The following is a 24,044-nucleotide window of genomic DNA, read 5'->3' on the forward strand; positions in this document are numbered from 1 at the left end:
ATCTATGCTAATGATCAGGGACCAATTGGCGAATGGAAGTGTTCTCCAAACACTTTGTCAGTTATGAAAAAATATAAATAATACAGTATATACCTTCAAAGCCTATATTGTAAACCAAAGCCTTAGATGTCTTTAAAAATGTATAAACATTTAAATATAAATTTTAGCCAGTGTTAGTCAATTTAACAAGTGAATGCTGATGCTGCTAAATTTGGTATGGGCAGCTATGTCTTCAGTGACCTCTGTTTATGTAAATGGTAAGATGTAGATATGACATAAATGGTAAGATGTAGATATGACATAAATGGTAAGATGTAGATATGACATAAATGGTAAGATGTAGATATGACATAAATGGTAAGATGTAGATATGACATAAATGGTAAAATGTAGATCTGATGCCACCTGATAGAATGGTAAGAGGGCACAAGTAATAGGTGCCCTCGCACATGGGACAGGGGACAGTTTTGGCAGGCTTCACAGCAGCGCGCGACCCTCTAGAACCTTCTTACCCAAGGCTTTATATAGGGGGTCCCTGAGGTAAGCCCCTCAGTTGGGAAGTGACTGCCTGGCGAGCTCCCCTCCCTCCACCCGTCGCTGGCACTTTATGTGGTAGAGTCACCCTTGAATCAAGGGGGGACTTTGCTGGTTTTAAATATGTTTTATTTTCGCTCGAGTTCTGGGACTGAGCGATACAGATGTATGTTTTATAATTTTGTTGGATTTGAAATTTATTTGATGGAATTTTGAATAAATAATTTATTTTTAACCAATAAAGTGCCGTGGCCATTTACTTATGCCAAAAAAATTAATTTGTGTTGGTTTTTATTTATAGTATTAGTTTAGTTATATTATAAGATGCATCCTCCTGGCCCATGGAAAAAACTACCATTACTGGGCTTCAAGTTCAAGAGCTGGACACCACTAGTCTATAGTCAAGTTATTGAAGGGTTCCGTACTGATTTATTTCATTGGTTGTTGTATGCTATGCAGTGTGTGCTACTTGCAACTTTTAAAGCAGTTTTCGTCTATCCCAGTTTTTCTTTTTTTTTTTTTTTTTGTTTTTTTTTTTTTGTTTTTTTTTGTTTTTTTGTTTTGTTTTTGTATTTTTATATATGGATTATTCATATTAGTGCACTTAAACTATGGGTAAAGCCTTCGCTGTTTCACCATATGGGCACCCCTAGATTCAGAAATATCTTGCAAAACATTTAATGCTTTGCAAATGCCAACAGCTTCAAAATCTTCTTCTACATTTTGGCATTTTTACAATGTTTCACTGTGCCAATGCTGTAGCTAATGTCATATTTGTCAACACTAGCAAATACTGTGAATATTTGGGAATCGGTATAATTTTCAATATTAATGTATCAATTATTGGTAAATCTATAAAATAAAACAGATCCACAATAACATATCCTTGCATATTCTCATTTCAGAATAATATATATATATATATATATATATATATATATTCTATGAACAAAATGATGGATAGAATACACTATGTAGGACTTAAATTATAGCACTCATTATATCCAAAAATAGTATAAAATCTCAAGTTTATTTAATAATTTAAAAAAAATTTGCATTAAATTTAATACCTACTGTATATACATCAAGTACATTACATATAACAAAAAAATCCTAGTTGTGATTTATATGGTCAAAATTTCCTGTAATGTATACTGATAAATTTAATGTAAAGATTTGTTTAAGCTCTTATTGAATGTATACATCAATTTTATACTCTTAAGTTTTGGATAGATTTTATATCAGTGCTATAAAACAAAGTTTATTTTAATTCATGAAGAATTAATGAATGTGTTTGTGCAATGATAGCACGCTAAAAATTTTTTTTTCTGTGAACGCCTCTTTTTGGTAATTAGGTAAAATACATGGCTAGATGAGGTAGATGGATAATCTATGATGAATATGGTCTCCAGTAATTTGTGTTTATATATTTGATCATCTGCACCATATAGACTGTGTTTAGTTAAAAAAATTAAAAAAAAAAAAAAATTGAGGCGTTCCCCATAACTGTTTTAGCTATTGCACAGAAAACCGCACTGTAAGAAATTGTACCCCCTAGGTCTTGGCAGTGTGACACATTTGAACAAGGATTTAATTGTGTATCTCGGAGCTCTGAATTTGTTCATTGTTGATATATTTTCTAATCAGCAATTTGCGCTCTGGGAGGTGGGGTGAACTAACAGGCTGCTCGCCAGAAAACAATCTGCCAAATGTTATAGCAGGGACCTGGATCCTTTCTTTGTGTCCTGAAGTACAGAATACGATTTTGTTTACTTGAAGGAAGCACAGCATGTCTGCGTTCTGTTCACTGCATAACATTCAAAGTCTCAGTAACATTTTCTATATGTGTTATATTAGCCATGGCAATCTGTTAGAAAGCTGCTGTTAGGTTTCTGATTGTCAGCTAATAAGTAAAGTAAGTTGTTAAAGGATAACTTCACCTTTTAATAAAAAATAATAAATGCACATATTTTTTAAGCAGGTAAAAAACGCCTCTAAAGTATTGCACCAGCAATCAGCAGATCGCTGGTGCCATGCAGGTCTCCTGCAGACCTGTCAGTATATGTGTGCCCGTACATCGTGTGGGCAAGCAGATACAAGCTGACAGGAGGACCCAATGAACAACCACAGTGCTCCACAGCGCTGTGGTAGTTCATTGAAAACTACAAGCAGAGAGCCACAAAGGCTTCGGGGCTTGTAGTTTTCTATTTGCAGAGGACTGTAAATGAGTGACCTGGGCTGGCAGGCGGAGCCCTGCTCTGACGCCTTTTTTTTTTTTTTAAATTGTGACAGCTAACGAGGGGGAGAAGATCCCTCACTAGCTGTCACAAAGGGGGATTAGGGGTGTGGGAGCCGGTCTGTTCGTAACACGTTACACCCTGAATATGGGGTTAAACATGTAACATGCTAAAAAAGATGAACTTATCCTTTAACTTTGACACTGTGGGGACAATTAACCCTGTTTTTTTTTTTTTTTATTTTTTTTTTTTTATTTAAAGCTTTGGATAGTGTATAGAAAAATCAGAACCTATTTATGAACCTAATAAAGAAGAATTCCTGGTAGGGATATTTTAATTGTAGTTACATTGATCTAGCTAGGTCGAGCAGTTATACATATATTATACATACATACCTGGCTGATGCCGCTGGAAATTATTAAAGCTTACACCACTACACCAGTAATCCACTTGTTTCTGAGTCCTATGCCGAGTGGTTGCCCTGCTGCATTCGTAACACAGGAGGTCGGCCACTCAGCATTCTATGAATGAAGGCAACTCGCATTTTCTGAACAGTAAAGAGATAGCAAACCATTCTCTGAATGGTGCTCATTCCAGGAGGCTGACCACCTGTGTTCAGTAAGCAGACGCTTGTCCAATCGGAGAATGCAAATGCTTTGCCTTCATTCATAAAATGCTATTTGGTCAACCTCCAGTGTTCAGAATGCAGAAGGCAGCCACTCAGCACGGGACCAAGAAACCAGTGAAGATCACTGGAGTAGCTTTATCTACTTCAGTGATTACTAACTTCCAGGGGCATCAGCCAGGTATGATCTATACATAGTTACATTGGTTCAAGCTGGACCATTGTATGTATAAAATATCCATACCTAAAATTCTTCTTTAGGTTTTTTTTTTTTTTTATTGCTGTCTGTGTCTCTATATTGGAGAATATTTCTCTGTGCCAGTGACTATTGTCACCGGAACTGAAAGTGAAGGAAAATTCAGAATTTTGGGTTGTCACCAGCCGAATCTTCCACTGGGAACAGTTTCTCTAGTAATACCCATCCAAGAGCAGATTCCCCTCATTTTTGTTAAGTTTTTCTTTAACTTCTTTTTTGTCTAAAGGACCAGAAGTGAAGAGAAATCTCTCCAATGAGACACAGATTGCAAAAATACATGATATGGATTTTAATTTATTATAGCTCTTGTGTAAGGCAGCCCATAGCTGATTCATTTTTTGTTAAACCTGACTAAGACAAAATTCCAGCATTCCAGTTCAACAGAAGTCTAAATAACAATCAAGTTTTGTTGAACAGGGACACATCGAAATTCGGGTGGTCCCTGCTGCACTGGCTAAGTTTTGATACATCTATGGTCAGCTTTAATACACTACTGTGCTTCGGAATCATCTAAGACAACCTTTGCCAACCTTTTTACCCCATAGGAACCCTTATAATAATTTTTAGGTTTCAGGAAACCCCAGCTAAGATTAGTCTATCAGGGGTCATTAAGAAAATGCTCTTTATATTAGTGGTCAGTGGAAAGAATGCTCATGTCATAGTGGTGCTTAGAATGCAACCCTTACAGTCAGCTAAAATGATCATCCACGTGGTGTTTTAGCTGAAATTATGAAGGCACCATCAGATGGGAGGTCAGTCCGCCACAGCTCGAGAAGCCCCTAGCAACCTCTGGGGCAACTCTGGAATTCCATGGAGTCCGGATTGAGAGTGGCTGATTTTGGATCTAAAGTTACAGGCCAAACAAATAAACAGTTTGTGTCCCCTGAGTGTGTTTTAATTCCAGAATCCTCTTATTTAAAATTGCATGCCTTTAATCAGTAGTCAATTTACACCTGAAGGAACTAAATTATGTATATTTCTTCATAGTAACTTTTCGCAGTAATCACCAATCTTTTAAATGTTGCAGGTACTTCACATGACTGGAGACTGCGTTGTGGGGCTGTGGACCTCTACCACACACTATTTGGCCTCAGCAGGCCTTCCTGTCTGCCATTGCCAGAGCTTGGACTAGTCCTTAACTTGAAGGAAAAAAAAGCTGTACTAAACCCCACCATCATTCCAGAGCCGGTGACCAGTAGCCAGGATCTTGTGCCAAGCGCCAACATGCACGGGCAAGTCGGAGGATTTCAGAGCAGCGTAAGATTATTAATATACATGGGTTCTTAAAGTTTAATGCACATGTAGCTTAACATCATGTTCTTAGTTTAGAAATAATCCACAATATTGGCAGCAGGCAGTCATTTATACTATAAAAATCTGACATAGCTGAGAAGCTTCTACCTAAATCGGCTTTTCGCTTTTTCTGTACATGACCTAAAAATGACTGATCCAGAATGTCATCAGACTAGCTACTAATGTGCGAGCACCTATGAGAGGTCTGGAACACATCTGGTCTTCTTTGGGTCGTAGTACTTTTACTAAAGTCTGAAGGGCAGTGAATTGTCCTTTTATTTAGAAGATTTGGGATCCCTAAAATAGGGACCTTTTTGTTTTTTCTTTTATTGTATGTTGATTTAATTTAGGTAATCGGAAATCCAAAGTTTTATGCCTGTTTGGTGACCAGTAGCAAAAAACCTGATGGAGGTCCAAGCTATTCCCTTTAAATTAACTACCTGTTGCGATCTACTAAAACCTATATGATAGGCAGTTTGTACAGTTGTATAACGTGCTTATGGGACAGTATATGTATATGTGAGCATAATTCAGGCAAACTCTAGTTTTAAGGTTTAGAACCTTGATATCCCTGGACCTCAAAGCAGTTAACCCCCGAACCCTTTCCACAAAGGTCAACAACTGACAGCATAAATAAAGTGCATTACAAAGGGGCCCATTCACACTAAAACACAGTGAGCCATACTTAAAGTAGTTTTATAAAGCCCTAGGCCCCTTTAACACGGGCGGTGCGCCCGGCAAGACTCTGTTTTTCTCAGCGGGGATCGAACCGCCGATCCCCACTGAGCAGGCGTATGACAGCTCCTTCTCCGCTTACTTTGCAGAGATGTTGGAGCTGTCAAAGCCCCGCTCTGCTCTATGGGAGATTGGATGAAAACGGACCGTCCGTCCGTTTTCATTCGATCCGATCCTCCAGACGGATGGAAAATAGGGTTTCCATCCTTCCGGATTTTACGAACCGGATCCGATAGGAGCGGGGGTCAGCAGAGATGTCTCCACTGACATCCGCTGCTCCATAGGGCAGCATGGAGCATCCGATCAGGTCCGCCTGAAAAACTGGCAGGCGGACAGGATCGGAAAGCCCGTGTGAAAGGGGCCTTAAGGTTTTTTACCTTAATGCATGCATTAGGGTGAAAAACCATCTGTGCCCCAGAGCTCCAGCCGCTGTCTCTCCCCTTATTGGACAGATTGATAGCAGCAGGAGCAATTGGCTCCCTCCGGCTGCTGTCAATCAAATCCGGTGACATGGGGGGCAGAGTCCCGCTGTCTGTGTCAGTGGACGCAGCAGCAGGACTCGGTCACAAGCCCGCACGGGTGGCCCCATGTAAACCAGCTTTCTGTGGGGGCACCCGATGAAGAGGAGGAGATTGGAGCTCCTGTGGGGGACCCCAGAAGAAGAGGATCAGGGCTTCTCTGTGCAAAACCATTACACAGAGCAGGTAAGTATAACATGTTTGTTATTTTAATAAAAAAATAAAAAAAAAGGTTTACAACCAGCCTATTCAAAATGAAAGGATGCATTTTAATGCACAAAAAATAGGTCCTGTTGTGTTATTTTCTTGTTTTTCAGCATTATGATACACAGTAAGTCAACTGTGTTCTAGAGATGTTTAGTTTATTTTAAAATAAATGCCATCATTGCATAGAGTGGCAGGCCTCTAGTGCTTCTTTTTCTTTTCTGCACAGCTTTCATTTAAAAACCCACAGGCTATTATATCAGAACTACACTGCTTAGCACATCTGAAATGACAGATGAAAAGGGCTTCAAGGTTCTTTTCTTATTTTTTTTTTCTCCTGATGGAACACACTGGTTTGAATGGTTGCACAGTATCACATACAATTCACATGATCATGACGATAGGCTTGCCAGTTCACGCATGTGGCCTTTTGTATTGTGTGGCTGTTTCATGACTGTTTACTTGCTTTTACAGTATATATCGCACATATAAGCTTTATGAGGTGAAAAGGGTTGTGGGATTTTTAGAAATATATATATATATATATATATATATATTCACAAAGTTGCATTCTGAACAAGTCTGATAATATACAGTAGTTTGGCTGCTGTGATTATAAAGTATATTCTTAACCTGGGTTGTTTTCACAGGAGGAAGATGTTAAAGAAGTTGTTTCCAGTATGATTGTCCATCAGCAAGGTGTGAAAAGGAAAGCGGAGGTTCTACTTGAATCTGCATTGGAACCTGGACAGGTACTAGAGACAAAGAGAAGAACAGCAGTAACTTAAAACTCAGATTGAAATTCAGGAAGTTACTATTTAAGCTTAGGAAATACAGCATGATAGACCAGGATTGTGGACATTTCTGGGCACTGTAGATAAAGTAAATTTCTCCTTTTTTATGTTGGCATTTGATAAAGGGGATAGGGGTTAGAATCTCTGTGAGGTTTCAGTGTTGTCGGTGTCCAGATTGGGAACATTCCTATCACTTCCCCTTATAGTGACTTCTGCCCCCTTTGACAGGTAATGAAGGAAAATCTCACAGAACACAAAAAAAGCCTGAAAGAGTAAAGATAATGGCAGTTGACACACAGACTAGGGTCTGTGTTGAGAGACATGCCCACGCACTGGCAGGAATCATGTTCTCCATCTCTGCTATATTTGGCAGCTTCTCCTAGTGTTGAAGCTTTTCAGTTGGATTATATCACATAATTCCTTCACTCCAGAAAAGGTACTTAGGCATGTGTGAGGTTTTAAACCTTTTTTTTTTCTCAACACATCTTTGAAAACAAAATGGGCCCCCTCAACAGCTAGTTCACATTTGGAAATGCAAAGCATTCTGTTGCAAATAAAACAGATGTTGGAAGAGCCTATTATGCCATGAGATGTGCTGAAGAATGGAATTGTTGTACCTTTCAGGAATATACCCCTTCCCTCTGTCACCTGCAAAATGTCCTTTCTGAAGTCTATTGCCATTTGTCTTCTGGGTTGAATGACGCCCAGCATTTAATCCACTTACTGTGAGCAGGAGGTGATCAGACACACTCCCTAAGGGCTATCTTGCTGGCTAGAGTGCTGTGTTGAGTATCATCACATATTAATTACATAGTGCTGGCTTCTGTGGCATCCTGAATTGCCCACTGTTGGGGGGGGGGGGGGGTATTTGTACTGTATATAATCTTTAAAAAATATATAAATGGTGCAGGAGTGCTCCAAGGAGGAGAAAATTGTCCAAGCTGCAGTTCACCTTTAAGTGTCAGTTTATTATAAAGTTATCTCTACTTTATGTTAATTTATATGCCACAGGTGTGTTTTTTTCAGCGCAGATCCTTTACTGCAGTTTCAGTCTCTAAAGGCTGGTACACACTATAAGAAAATCTGGCAAATGATAACCAGATTTTCCTTGTTGTTTCACAGCAAGTCGTAACCGAGGAAGGAAATAATGTACAAAAATTCTCTTACAGCAAAGGCTTTTTTTTTTTTTTTTATGGTTTCTGATCATGCAGTCTTTTGTTTCTGATTTTCTCTTAATGAAAACGGTACACAATAAATGAAAATCGTTCATTCTGTTCATATACTAGAAAAAAAATTGGAGTTTGTCCCTTTGGGAATTTTCTTTTGCAAAGTCTGAATCGGATGTTGAAACCTGTGTACAAACTATACAAAAATCGAATGATCGTGCCTCGTACAGAATTTTTCTGATTTTCTCATAGTGTGTATCCCCTTAGGGAGCTTATTTGATCTTCTGTGTCTTACATTTTTTGGATGGAGGAAACTGAAAAAAAAAAAAAAGAGGGGGAACACACCCAACCCAAACTTTATGCTAACTTCATAATAGCGGCAAGGTGGCATGGCTGACCTCAAGCAGTTTGTTGGGTTTTTACATTGGTTAAGTGTAAAATATACCGAATAACTATAAAAGCCTAATGAAAAAGCGTGTCGCTTGGACTTTTTCCAGACCCGTTTTATTTATTGATTTATTTTTTGAGAGTTCACAAAATAGCCTGGGCCATCCGCAAGATAAACACTGCCTTACATGTATTGGAATTGAAGTTATCCTGTACAGGGTACTACTAGCCATACAATAGTAGAGTTTTATTCAAAATTTTTAAATTTTAAGAATGTTCGTTTGATTCTCTGATCATTAATGGGGTCAAATTGACGTCCATTTTCAACTGCAGTGACGATTAAATTCGAAAGAACAGGATGGAAATTTTTTCTCAAACTAATTCTAACAGTGAATGAGGTTTTTGTTTGGGAAATTCCATTTGTTCCAAAATCAAATGGTAAAAGCATATTTGAAGTACTGTCTAATGACATTCGTCAAGGCATCAAATGTTTTAAGAATTTTTGTAGTAATGTTTGTACATCTACTAGTGTATAGCCATTCTGAATTCACCTATTAACTTTTAGAATCCTCAGTATCACACATTTTAAATTACACACATTAAAAATATTAAATCACTAAATATAAAATTTAGTGCTCTATGAAATTCATATTTTCCCTCTATCCTGTAGCACCCATTAGTAACTGTTATATTATTGGTTATTTTAGCATGGAAGTTGTAATATATTTTGATTTCCTTTACAGTTCCCAAATGTACCGGAAGAGGAAGAAATAGATATGGATACTGTGCATGACAGCCAAGCATTCATTTATCATCATTTAAATATGTTGGAAAGACCATCAACACCAGGTATTGGTATTTTTTCAGGGGCAAATCAAACAATAATTACTCTGCTCTGCCTGTAAATCCTTCTCACTTTTTATTATTTCAGGGTGATGTCTGGTGTGATAATTGCGAACACCTTTATTTGCTATTTAGCATGGCGCTACTTTAACTCATAATTGTGCAGTCCTACAATGCTTTACCCAAACAAAATTTATATCCTTTTTTTTTTCACACAAATAGAACTTTCTTTTGGTGGTATTTGATTACCACTGAGATTTAATTTTTTATAATTTTTGCGATCTAAAAGAACAAGACCAAAAATTTGGAGGAAAAATTGCCCCCCCCCCCCCCTTTAAAATAATAACATTTCGTTGCTTTGCAGCCTAAGGTGAAGACAGACACTGTTCTTATGATATCCAGCTGTATTTACCCAGTGCAACGTATAACATCCAAGTGAAATATAACACTTAACACGTCAGGAAAAAAAACAATCGCTGAGTTGGAAAAAGGATCACCCCCCCTTTTAAAATAATCACATTTCGTTGCTTTGCAGCCTGAGGTGAAGACAGACACTGTTCTTATGATATCCAGCTGTATTTACCCAGTGCAACTTATAACATCCAAGTGAAATATAACACTAACGCATCAGGAAAAAAAACAATCGCTGAGTTGGAAAAAGGATCACCCCCATGTCAGTATTTTTTGTTAAACCACCTTTTGCTTTACAATTAGTTTTTATTCTGTTGGGATATGTCTCTAATACCTTTGCACATCTAGATTTTGCAATATTTGTCCACTCTTCTTTGCAGAACTACTCAAGTTCAGATAGATTTAATAGTGACCGTTTGTGGACTGCGGCCTTCAAGTCATTCCACAGATGTTCAATTTTAAACCCCTACTCAGTTTTTTAACTTGTAACTACAGGTAAGCCTATAATAAGGCTTACCTGTAGGAACAGTGAATATCTCCTAACCATACACTGTTTAGGAGATATTCACACTGCATACAGCCGGTGACATTGCAGCACGGTATGCCAGACCTTCAGAGCTCCGTGCCATAGCCAAGGGCTCCCGCTTGCATAAGCAGGAGTGACATCATCGTGGCCCTGCCACAAACCTTGAAGAAAGATGGAAGCCCTGTCAGAGGTAACCGTGCGCTGCTGGAGGGCTGAGTTTTAAGCTGCGGTTTACTACCACTTTAAGTCTAGGCTCTGACTAGGCCATGCAAGGACATTCTTGCTGTGGGCTTTGGGCTTTGAGTCATTGTCATGTTGAATGGTAAACATTTTTCTCTATCGCTCATTGACAGACGTAGTCTTCTTGATTCTCAAGAGCTGGGTTATGTTGTCTCCGCAGGAGTAGGACTAGGCAGAAAGACAAAACGTTCTGGCTCCACCTTAGGGGCAGTCCCTGAGGTTATATCCTCCCTCTCTCTGCTACAGGGAATCAGTTTTTTTCTGTCTAGTCAGGAGTAAGGACCTAAGTTCCTTGCTGGGATCTTTTGGTCCTGGCAAGATTTTTTTCTTTAGAAAAAACATTTTTTAGGTAGTTTTTCTCCAGTGTTTTTTTCCTGTGAGATCTTCAAGCAAAAACGCCGGACTGGGCAACACTTGTGGTCACCCCAGCCGGCCTACGAGCGCGCGCAGACCATTGCATTGCGCTTGGTCGGCCGCAACACATTCAAGTAAGTATGCGGGGCCAGGCGACGGGCTGGATGTTGAGATCCAGTGGTCACCCCGGTTTCTGCCTACGAGCGCGTGCAGACCAGAGCTCCGCGCTGGGTTGGCCGCGACGGAGTCCCAGTGGAGGGACTGACCTTGCGAGTTAAAAGCTCGCTTGGACGCCAGGAACCAGAGAGTCGAGGAGTCCGGAGTGGTCCACAACCCCCCACCCCGGTGGAGAGGGTATTGTGAAGAGAGGGTGCCTGTCGGTTTGGTATGGTGAGTAAACGTTCCCTTTTTTCTTTCCTCGTTATGAGGCAGTATGAATTATGGGCCCCTCCATACATGGTCAGTATATATCTGACACTAAAAAGTCCCCCTTGTAAATACAGTATGTGTTTGTGGGAAGTGGACTTGGTTTGAGAGCTAACACTCTACCCAGCAGACTGTAACATTACAGCAGACATAGGAGGTATAATCCTACCTTATTTGTAGTGTATCTCCTGTAGATCCATATATCGCCACTTAGCAGAGATGCAGGTGGATGTGCTGGGAAAACGATTTTGGCGGTCCGCCGCCATTTTGCCGTAGACCAAGTGCATGTATGTCCTCAGGTCACGCCGGCCGCCATGTTTTTGGAGTCTTATGTCTCTTGTATGGGGGCGGCCATGTTTCATGAGCCCAGCTACCTCGTGGAGAGCTGGGAACGCCGGAAGGCGTACACAGGGGGCGGAGCCACGTCCTTCTACCCGGGAAAAAGCAACAGCTCCTTCCAGTCTGTAAAAGACAGACGCTGACTGCAGTTGGTTGGAAACTTCACTGCATCGGTTGGTGAGCCTTGGGGATCCCTCTCTCTCTCTCTCTCTCTGTGGGGATCGAGAAGCAGGTACTCTGAGGGGCGCTATTGCGCTAGGGGGAGACACATAAAAATCCAGGGGATGTCCTAGCGTCCATAGACATCAAGGACGCATATCTTCACATTCCCATTTTCGCAGGACATCAGCTTTTTCTACGCTTTTCCGTAGAAGAGAACCACTATCAGTTTGTGGCGTTACCTTTCGGTCTCGCCACGGCTCCTCGGGTCTTCACGAAGGTGTTGGCACTACTGCGCTAAAGAGGCATATCGATTCTTGGTTACCTAGACGATCTTCTGCTTCATGCAGAGTCTCCTCAGACCTTGCTACAAAACATAGAAATTACTATGATTTCTTTACAGGAATTCGGGTGGCTGGTGAACCAGCAAAAGTCATTTCTGGTTCCCACCCAGAGGCTCGAATATCTGGGTCTAATTCTAGACACAGTCAGGACAAGAGTTTTCCTTCCGGTAGGGAAACTCCGAAAGATTTAATCAGCAGTCCAGTTGTTACTATCCAACAGCTGGTCTTCCCTTCGGACTTGCATGAGGGTTCTGGGGTTTATGGTGGCTTCCTTCGAAGCAGTCCCATTTGCCCAGTCCCATACCCGAATTCTTCAGCAAGAGATTCTTCTCAGATGGAATCGGAATCCGGAATCCCTGGACAATCAGATCCGATTGAGCAAACAGACCAGAGAGTCTCTGGTCTGGTGGCTTCGGTCTCCGATGCTCAGCCAGGGAAAGTCATTTCTGCCAATATATTGGACGATAGTGACCACGGATGCCAGTCTATCCGGATGGGGAGGAATTCTCGGTCAGTTATCTGTCCAGGGACTTTGGTCCCCGCAAGAATCCAGGTTACCGATAAATGTATTGGAACTGAGAGCGATCAGACTTTGTCTGATTCACTGGACCGAGCAGCTCCAGGGCAGCCCGGTTCGGATCCAGTCGGACAATGCCACGGCCGTGGCTTATGTCAATCACCAGGGGGGCACCAAGAGTGTCCGAGCGGCCAAAGAAGTGGCTTGCATTCTTCGCTGGGCGGAACGATTTGTTCCAGCGATCTCTGCGGTGTTCATTCCGGGGGTGGAGAATTGGCAGGCAGATTATCTCAGCCGTCAGACTCTGGATCAGGGGGAATGGTCCCTCCATCCAGACGTTTTCCACCAGTTGTGCCTACGGTGGGGCACCCCGGATGTGGATTTGTTGGCATCACGATTCAACAGGAAAGTTCAGAGATTCGTGGCTCGCTCCTGCGATCCTCTAGCAGAGACCGCAGACGCACTGATATACCAGCTAATGTATGCATTCCCTCCTCTCGCGTTACTGCCAAGACTTCTTCGCAGGATAAAGGAGGAAGGAATTCCAGTAATTCTGGTAGCTCCGGACTGGCCTCGTCGAGCTTGGTACGCCGACGTGGTCAGACTGGTGGCGGACGTCCCGTGGAGACTTCCTCTCAGGGAGGACCTACTGTCTCAGGGACCGATCTTCCATCCTGCTTTACGATCGCTGGCTTTAACGGCCTGGCTATTGAGACCCAGGTGCTGAAGGACAAAGGTTTGTCAGCTTCAGTTATTCCTACTCTAGTTGAAGCAAGGAAAGCGACTTCCAGAAAGATTTATCATCGTACATGGAAGTCCTACATTGCATGGTGTGAACCTCTGGGGTTCCGTCCACGGTCTTATTCGATTAGTCGAATATTGGCTTTTCTGCAACAAGGGGTTGAGCAGAAACTGGCCTTGAGTACTATCAAGGGTCAGGTCTCAGCATTAGCTATCTTCTTTCAGAAGCCTTTGGCTACTCATTCCTTGGTGCGGAATTTCATCCAGGGGGTGCGACATCTGGCTCCGCCAGTGCACGCGCCGTTACCCCCCTGGGATCTTAATTTAGTGTTGTCGGTTCTTCAGAAACCTCCCTTTGAAGATATTAGGGAGATTCCTCTACCTACGTTGTCCCAGAAGGTGGCCTTCTTGGTGGCTATTACTTCTGCACGCAGGGTGTCAGAACTGGCCGCATTATCTTGTCGTTCACCATATCTGGTGGTTCATAGAGATAAGGTGGTTCTTCGTCCGAATCCATCCTTCCTACCAAAAGTGGTTTCAGAATTTCATCTGAATGAATAAATTGTATTACCTTCCCTGTGTCCTAAGCCCAGTCATCCTCGGGAGTTTGCTTTACACTCCTTGGATGTGGTTCGGGCGATCAGGGTATACTTGAAAACGACAGACTCGTTTCGCAAGACGGCTTCACTTTTTGTGATCTCGGATGGACCCAAAAGGGGTTGCCTGCATCTGCCGCGACCATTTCCAGATGGATCAGACAGACGGTGGTACAGGCTTATTCTATTAAGGGTCGGGAGCCCCCGTTCCCTGTTAAGGCGCACTCCACTCGGGCGCTTAGTGCGTCATGGGCCTTTCGCCATCAGGCGTCAGTGGTCCAGGTGTGCAAGGCGGCTACCTGGTCGTCAGTGCATACCTTTACAAAACATTATAAAGTTGATGTAATGGCATCATCTGATGCCGTGTTTGGCCGCAAGGTTTTGCAGGCCGCCATTTGAGGAGACCAGTGGTCTGCCTCGAGGGTTTTTTCCGTTGGAAATTTTTCTTTTGAGTCTCATTCTTTGTTTATAATGAGCCTTTAAAACTTCTAGTTTGGCACCGGTTGGGCCTTCTAGATTGGATTTTGATTTTTGTCAATCCCACCCCTCATTTGTGGCACTGCTTCTGGATGTCCCAGCTCTTGAGAATCAAGAAGACTACGTCTGTCAATGAGCGATAGAGAAAAATGGATTTTTGTAAGATCTTACCGTAAAATCCTTTTCTCTTAAGCTCATTGACAGACGTAGTACCCGCCCCTCTATCATTGAGTTGGGTTGGGTTAAATTCTCTGTTACTGCTTTAGAACAGAACTGATTCCCTGTAGCAGAGAGAGGGAGGATATACCCTCAGGGACTGCCCCTAAGGTGGAGCCAGAACGTTTTGTCTTTCTGCCTAGTCCTACTCCTGCGGAGACAACATAACCCAGCTCTTGAGAATCAAGAAGACTACGTCTGTCAATGAGCTTAACCGGTTGCCGACCGCCGCACGACTATATACTGCGGCGGTCAGCCCCGGCCAGGCAGAGTGACGTATCGGTACGTCACTCGCCTGTCACTGACTTGCGAGCCTATCGCGGGCGGGCGCGCGCCCGCCGCGGCTCGTTCACAGGCAAGTCAGTGCATGTGACCGGCGGACTCGATGTCCGCCAGTCACACTGCGATCGCTCCTGTGAAGGGAGAAAGACAGAGCAGCTTGTGTAAACAAGCTGCCTGTCAGTTCTCCCTGTGTAAAAGTAAAGATCTGACCGTTCTACTATGTAGAACGGTTGATCTTTGCTTTTACACCAATAGGAATGTCCCTACACAGTAGAAAGCACGCCCCTAGGACACACTTAACCCCTCCCTGTCCAATAAAGTTAACCCCTTCCCTGCCAGTGTCATTTTTGCAGTAACAGTGCATATGTATAGCACTGATTACTGCAGTAATGTCACTGGTAACCCCAAAAGTGTCAAAAATGTCAGTCAAGGATCCGATCTGTCCGCCGCAATGTCGCAGTACCGAAAAAAAAATCGCAGATCGCCGCCATTACGCGTTAAAAAAAAAAACACCAAAAATTACAAAAATCTTTCTCTTTGTTAGTAAACGCGATAACTTTTGCGCAAACCAATCAAAATACGCTTTTTGCGATTTTTTTTACCAAACATAGGTAGCATAAAACAAATTGGCCGAAAAATGTTAAAAAATTTTGATTTTTACTTTTTTTTTGGGGGAATTTCATATAAAAAAATGTGAAAAATATTGTTATTTTTGCAAAATTTACGCTCTTTTTTTGTTTATAGCGCGTGATCAAAAAATCGCACAGGTGATCAAATACCACCAAAAGAAAGCTCTGTTTGTGGGAAAAAAAGGACGTCAAATTCGTTTAGGTGCAGCGTCGCACGACCGCGCAATTGTCCGTTAAAGTCACGCAGTAAAAAATCGCAAAAAAAACCCTGGTCCTTTAGCAGCCAAATCCTCCGGGGCTTAAGTGGTTAAGAGAAAAGGATTTTACGGTAAGATCTTACAAAAATCCATTTTTCCCATTGACAACTTTTTGGCCAAGGGTAGCAGATTTTCCTCAAGAATATGATGGTATTTTGCCCCATTCAATTTTCCTTCTATCCGAACAAGTGTTCCAGACCCTGCTGCAGAGAAACACCCCCATAACCGGATATTACCACCTACATGGAATGGTGTTATTTGAATGGTGAGCTTTATTGGATTTCCGCCAGACATATTGTTTGGTGTTGAGGCCAAATAGTTAAATTTTTAGACTCATCTGACCATAATACCTTTTTCTGCGTGGAACCCTTTTCCGTGTGATTCCGTGTGTGAATCTTCAAGGTGCGTTTTGGCAAAGCTCAGTCGTGATTGCACGTGGCCTTTCTTAAGGAGTGTCTTTTTTCTTGCAACCCTCCCTTACAAGACACGTTTGTGGAGAATTTGTAATATTGTTGTCACATGCACACAATGACCACTCTTTGTCATAAATTCCTGCAACCGCTTCAGAGTTGCTGTAGGCCTCTTGGTAGCCTCTCTGACCAGTTTTTTCCTGGCTCTTTCATCCAGTTTGGAGCGACGTCCTGATCAGGGAGGGTCTGTGTTGTACCAAATACCTTCCACTTCTTTATAATAGACTTCACTGTGCTTCTAGTTCTTAATAAAGCCTTTGACGTTTTTTTTTTTTTTTGTATCTATCTCCTGACTTTTGCCTGTCCACAACTTTATCCCATAGATCTTTTGACATTGACTTGCCAGTTGATTGTTTGCTTCAGTTGCACTACCAGGGACTGAAATTCTCCAGGAAAGCTCTTTTCACACTGAGCTAATCAAAATGACCATAGCTGATCACAGTTGAAAGTCCAATGTCTTTGTGTGCAACAGTCATTTTAAGGAGGGGGGGTGGGTGATCCTTTTTCCAACTCAGTGATTTTGTTTTTGAATTTATTTTTTTCTGACATGTTGGTGTTATATCTTTCTTGGATGTTATAAGTGGTGCTGAGTATAGACAGCTGAATAAAACTGTGTGTGTGTCTTCATTTTAGGCTGCAAGGCAACAAAATGTGATTATTTTAAAGGAGGGTGATTATTTTCTATACCCGCTGTATATACCAACGATCGGTCTGCCGGGTACCAAACACAGCAGACCACTGTTCTGTCAGTAATGAACACAGGCATCCTGTGTTCCTCTTATTTAGGAACACAGATCTCTGTGTTTATTCAGCAAGCCCATCCCCCCACAGTTTGAAAGCATCCCCTAGGGACACATTTAACCCTTTGATTGCCCCTAGTGTTAACCCCTTCCCTGCCAGTGTCATGAGTACAGTAACTGCATATTTTTGGCACTGATTACTGTAGTAATGTCATTGGCCCCCCCCAAAAATGTCAGGTGTCCGATCTGTCCGCCGCAATGTTGCAGTCCCGCTTAAAATCGCTCATCGCTGCCATTACTAGTAAAAAATAAAATTACATATATCTTTGCCCTAGTTTGTAGTCGCAATAACTTTTGAGCAAACCAATTAATTTACACTTATTGGGACTTTTATTTAACAAAAATATGTAGCAGAATACATATTGGCCTAAAATGATGAAAACATTTGATTTTTTATTTTATTTTTTTTATTGGAAATGTTTTATAGCAGAAAGTAAAAAATATATATATATTTTTTTTCAGAATTGTCGCTCTTTTTTTGTTTATAGCGCAAAAAATAAAAATCGAAGAGGTGATCAAATATCACCAAAAGAAAGCTCTATTTGTGGGGAAAAAAAGAACCTCAATTTTATTTGGGTGCAGCATCGCACAACCGCGCAATTGTCAGTTAAATAATGCAGCGCTGTATCGCAAAAAATGGCCTGGTCATTAAGGGTGTAAAACTTTTCATGGTCCAGAAACGGCTAAAATGCAGGATAGGACAAAATAAAATTAAAATCTCTGCAATACGTACACATTTTCCATATTTTATCCCTTTAAAAATGCTTCTAGTGCAAAATAAAATACCTGTTCATTTGCCAGAAATCCAGTGAAATCCATGGCTGCACTAAAATCCCAATCAGCCCTGCCCAATTCTCCACAGCAGGACTACAGAAAACCTCCTGCCTGTATTATGGAGTGAGGAGGGGATTCTGTTGGCCCATCAGGTAAGAATTGGACAGAGCTGACAACACTGTTTGGGATTTCAGTGCAGCAGAAGCACAATTGTTTGCTCAAACATGTAAGTAAAAACCTTCTGCACTGGGCTGAAAATATTTATTGCATATTTTTTTTTTATTAAATTGAAATACATTTTATTTTTTTGTATACTTGAAGTGAGTTGTCATAACTATAGACTTGCTTCATGAGAATATGCAGTTTGCATATGTACCCTGTTTCCCCGAAAGTAAGATATCCCCCGACAATAAGACCTACTTACAGTTTTGCCTCTCACTGAAATATAAGGCATCCCCCCCCCCCCCCTCGAACATAAGGTCTCCCCGATAATAAGGCCTCCCCCGAACATAAGGTCTCCCCGATAATAAGGCCCCCCCCCGAAGCTACCGTAACTCTGGACCGTAGCAGCGGGAGCCGCCGCGCAGCTCACTGTTGGCCGCAGCACAGCCGGAGCAGACAGGAAGTTCGAGGTTTTGTAATCAGAGAGCCAGCGCCACCGCGAGGACATGCTGCCGCCTGCTGCTCGCTCTACCCTGACAGAGTCTGGCTGACTCGCAACTAGACAGTGAGTCGCGCGAGGCACAGGAGTCGGGCACATTGTGTGGACACACAGGGGTGACTGAGGTAGGGGGGAAATGTCTGATAAAGGGGTGGGGTGGATGTTTGGTGAAGTTATCCACTGACACAGGGGCGGGGGGAGTGGGATTACTTAAAAAGACACAGGAGGAGGAGAGGGGGCATTCAAAATGACACAGGAGGATCAGAGGTGGGGGGGGGGGGGGAATCAAAATGACACAGGAGGATCAGAAGGGGGGGAATCAAAATGACACAGGACGATCAGAAGGGGGGGGGGGGGTTTAAAAAGACACAGGAGGATGTAATTAGTTGGTTTGTGATGACAACTACTACCGTACAGTATACAGGTAATACATTTCCTTTTTTTTTTTTTTTTTCAACAATAAATGTGTACCGTATTCTTCTTCATGGAAAAATAAGACATCCCCTGAAAATAATACCTAGCGCATCTTTGGGAGCAAAAATTAATATAAGACACTGTCTTATTTTCGGGGAAACAGGGTAATGAGTAAATATGGTTTCCCCTGTTTATGCATCAAAGTAAAAATTTAATTTGTTGGAAACGAAATAGAAAAGCACGAATTGTTACATTTTATTTATACTAAGCATTATGTGTTCCAGCACATAGCTAGCGTCCTGTGTAGTAATCCAGTTAAAGACTCTGAATATTATTAGCATTAATAATAGCATTTTTTACGTGAACTAACTTGAATAACCTCAGGCCACCGCAGTTCTGTAGAAAGGTCCATTGCTCTGTTTTTTAGCAATGCAAAAATAGCAACAGTTTAAGTAGATACACGCGGTGTACGATCTTCAGATAAATAAAAGATCTTTTTATGCCGCTTAAGTCCGTTTATCGTAATTTCCACCCAGTCTGTTCAGGTCAGATTTTTGGTTTGGCAGAGTGATCAAATTTTGCCCACACGCAGTGAAATGTCCATTTCAGTTGCAAATACAATTACTTTGTACTTGCAAACGGAAATCCTAATAATCACTTTCACATTTCTTCCTTCCACAAATGTTCCCCATCGCTTTTGCCTACCATTTGAACATGTGTTTGCAATAAAGCAGACTTGTACAGGAAATAAAATACTGTAGATCTAAGTCTGCAGCGGCTACTTGGATACGTTTTAAGAAGGGGCATAATTTACACCATTTGATCAAATAAGCGCAGCCTTTTTAGGTAGCAATGGATTCAACAAATATCAGTCTAACCAGGTATAACTTCATAGCCAAAAAGCTAAGTGCTATACTCTTTGTCTGTGGTGGCAGTAGACTGTCACAGACCTCCCAAAAAGTTTCTTCTAAGGAAAAGACCATGATTAGCCAAGTTGGATTTCCTTTAAGTTGCTGCTGTTTGTTGAGAAAAGCTAATAAAGATTAAAAATGTTGTCTTCTGTTCTCACATCCCTCACCTCCATAGTTATAACCTTGCAAGCTTGGGCAATGTAAGTGTGCATGTTAATGAAGAGATGATTGAGAAAATATATTTTCACAAAAAAATATTTAGGGAGCTATAGCGCTCAAAGCCGCTTATCTGTGCCTCTCAGGCATCAAAAATTAGACTGGACTTCTCTGATCTGAAAAGCTTTACAATGGATAATGTCAAACCTTCTCAAAACAAAGTATCTGCATGCCTTGCTTCTTTTACAAATGCCAGAAATAAGAGGTGTAATCCACACTTGAGGATAATAGGCGGAGCTACTGGTTTTTAGCACAGACAAAAAGAAAACTGGAGAAAAGCTGCTCTAATGGCGCTTTTCCACTGCATGGAACCGAACAGTTCGGCTCGCTTTTGTGCTTTTCCACTGCTGGTACCGCATTGTACGGTGTAGAAACGGTTCGGTACGGCGGCGCTTTTCCACTGCATGGAACCGAACGATACGGCTTTCAAAAACAGTACCACCTCGATTGTGGTTCCAAGAGGGTACCATACCCGGTACCATATGCCACAATCCTTTGCATGCAGTCACTACTAGCCACTGATTGTTTAGATAATCGTTGTTATTCCACCCACTTAACTTTAGTACTACTTTAGTGGAAAAGCAAACCATACCGTACCGAACCGTTCCAACACCGTACCATGCGGTTCCAGCAGTGTAAAAGCAAACCGGGCCGAGTAGAGCCGAGCCAGTACTTGCAGTGGAAAAGTGCCATAAGTGTAGTATATTAAAACATATATTATACTATCCAAATTGGAAACTTGCATGGAGTAAAAAAAGAAACAGGCTCATCTGTATGGGTCATCCACTCCATGCACGTCAAGCTGTTGCTAAAACAACCGCTGTGTAGGAAGAGGAAGGCGGTAGGAACAGCAAGGCAGTGAAGGGGGAAGTGCTGGTGGTGCGCAGGATGATAACATCCTAATCAGCACTTCACATGCTCCGAAATGCCCACTTCGCTTTCCTGCCCTGGTGACGTCATGCCGCAGCGGTCGTCGGAGGGGGGGTGAAATGTCCCTCTGTCAGAACACAATAGCTCAGCAGGAAGATTACTGCACTAACATTGCTGTGTTAGTTTGGCGATCTTCAAGTTTTTTATTTTTTTTCAGCCCGCTGTTTTGAACGAATAAAAACTTTGTGTGTACACTGCGTTACAGCCCTGTGGGCCAGTGCAGTGTATGTAAACAATGACTTCTATGGAGTAGGACTTGGACAGAACAAGTAATGTGAAGGGCTTGAGGAGCAGTGAGAAAGTACAACAGACAGATTGTAGGGAGGTGGGCTAAAAGCTACCAGTAACTGTCTTTTAGCCCTTTTGATGTCAGAGCCATTTTTCTCTTGTATTTGTGGGGGTGGAGGGGGGCTTTGTTTTTTTTTTTTTACTTAAATGTGTAATTACTACAAAGGGGCTGAGAAGTCGGGGGATTGGGGGTCAGGAGATTCTCAGACTTCTCTTTTGTGCTCAGGATTGGGCAGGTTGTGGAGATCTCTTCTATCATGCCTCAGACACATCAAGATGTTTCCATTTTTTATATCCTCATTCTCTTTTGGTGGCTCCTTTTCCCCAGTGTAGGCTAGTGGTATAACTTCATCCCTGCCCTACCCTTTTGGGGGTGCTTCCAGTGCACCTTGCCCCTTTCGATCGGTCTAGCTATGTGGGATTGTATCTTTCAGTTCTCTACAAATCTCAGGGATACTTCTTCATCACTATGTGCTATTGTGCTGTGACGATTAAAACCTCCTCCTAGAGGTCTCACTTAGCAAGATTTGTTGTTTGGCTAGGCAACCTCCTCATCATGGAGGAGGTCATGTTCTTTCTATATCATGTACTTATCTTGTTCCACCTGTTTTGGTGGGTTTCACTGGGTTTAGGCTTGTTGTTTCTTCGGATGGGGTCATTCCCTTCGTTCCCCTGGCAGTGGGTCTAGAGAATCAAGTTGATAGTTGGTGTACCCCTTTGGTTGTTGGCAGCTTCACCTGGCCTGTAGTGGACTTCGGCTCATCTTGTTCAAATCTGGGCATAGACTCTTCAGCTAGTTGAAACCATTACGCTGTCTCTTTTTTTAAAGCCTGTTAATGGCTGTTGCCCATCACTCAGCTGGACTGCTTTTGGATGTCTCAACCTATCCCTGTGTCCCTTAATGGAGGAGAAAACTATTTTCTTGGAGTTTGACAGACCTAGGGTCTCATCTTTCTATTTTTTTATTCTTTCTTGCCCTTGGTACCGCTTTTTCATGAAATTAAGGCATGCTGGATAAAGGTGGCACTAGCTTACAACTTTTCTGGTGCCAGTGTCCAAACCTCTATAGTTAGCAGTATAATTCAGCTGTATCTGAGTTCCTGTATCCCTCAATGAAGGAAAATGCTTTTACAGGAAGTACAAAAAAAATCTGTGTTAGGCCCCTTTTACACCGTTCAGATCCGCCTGTCCATTTTTTTTGGCGGATCTGAACAGATGCCTCATGCATCTCTATGGAACATCGGATGTCAGCGGAGACATGTCCGCTGACATCCGATCTGATCTGGACGGATGGAAACCCTATTTTACATCCGTCCAGCAGATAGGGTCAGATGAGAATGGACAGACGGTCTGTTCCCATCTGATTCCCCCATAGAGAACAGCGGGGACCTGACAGCTCTGTCTCCGCACACAGCTCGGCTCGGCGGATCGATACCCCGCTGAGAAAAACTGAGTCCGCCGACGGACTCCCCTGTGTGAAAGGGGCCTTAAGGCATTTCTGTGCTTCAAATTGGTTCAGTGGAGGGCTTTTTGGTTTCTGTTATCCCACCCCATCATAACCTATTGGGTTAGGCCCCATGCACACTCCAGCTGCCCGTTTACAGGCGTTTACCTTTTTTTTTTCTGCCCTCTGTTAGCCTATGTGCCCATTCACACATAGATGATTACAATCATTTAGGGGCAGAAATCTAAACGCACCCAAATTAGCTTTCAGAGGAGGAGCATTTGGGTTGGAAAAACGACTGTTGTGGCTATACTTCAGGCGCGTTAACTGCTTGAGCGTTCATTTCAGTGGCCAAAATAAATTGATATTCTGGCCAATGAAATGAATAAAGATCCAAACACTTGATGTGCCTAAATGCGTTTTAATGCTGTCTTTCTCCTGTTTGCAGAATGGGGTTCAGAAGAGCCTAATGTGCATGAGGCCTTATACTTTCTCGGAGTAGATACTGACACTGTAGGAATACTGTCCGAAAAGAGTGGGGCGTAAGCAAGTAATATCCCTTGTGGACTAGGCCCTGCAATAACTCCATATTTCTAGATGCATGTTTCTTCATTAGTGTCTCTTACTTTGTATATAATTTCTCAGCTCTTCTAAAGGGTGTTATCTGTCTTTACCCAGAAGCTTAAGGTAAAATTACCACCAATTAGCCATGATATTTACCACATCATTTAAGAACTAAATTTCAAGGGGGAATTATGTAACTGGAACACAGACAGCTGCCTGAATGAATTAATGTTCGTTGCTGGCGAAGCCTGGCTAAAATTGCTGCTATAATTAATGTCATATGTTTGGAAGGTTAAATGACTCGTCACAACAGTATCAACAAGTTCATTGTTTTAGTGGCTTTTACCTCAGATGGAATTATGTCATGCAGCATTTAACTAATCTGCCTCCTGTCATTTACCATGAACACAAGCAGCTTTAATTAGAAGTGCAGTAAATGATTATACTTCATAAACTTGTTGGCAGC

General features: G+C 42.0%; 1 protein-coding gene across 1 annotated transcript in view; it reads left to right on the forward strand.

The window, feature by feature from the left end:
* Positions 1-24,044, forward strand: part of TAF2 (TATA-box binding protein associated factor 2) — a 209,330-nt gene that overhangs the window by 175,997 nt on the left and 9,289 nt on the right. Inside the window, exons 23-25 of the mRNA XM_082258212.1 lie at positions 4,680-4,909; positions 7,053-7,154; positions 9,493-9,598. Of these exons, the coding sequence (XP_082114338.1) occupies positions 4,680-4,909; positions 7,053-7,154; positions 9,493-9,598 (438 nt within the window). The remainder of the gene's footprint in view (positions 1-4,679; positions 4,910-7,052; positions 7,155-9,492; positions 9,599-24,044) is intronic.

The sequence above is a fragment of the Pelophylax lessonae genome (assembly GCF_965119305.1).
Source record: "Pelophylax lessonae genome assembly, chromosome: 5".
Lineage (NCBI taxonomy): Eukaryota > Metazoa > Chordata > Amphibia > Anura > Ranidae > Pelophylax > Pelophylax lessonae.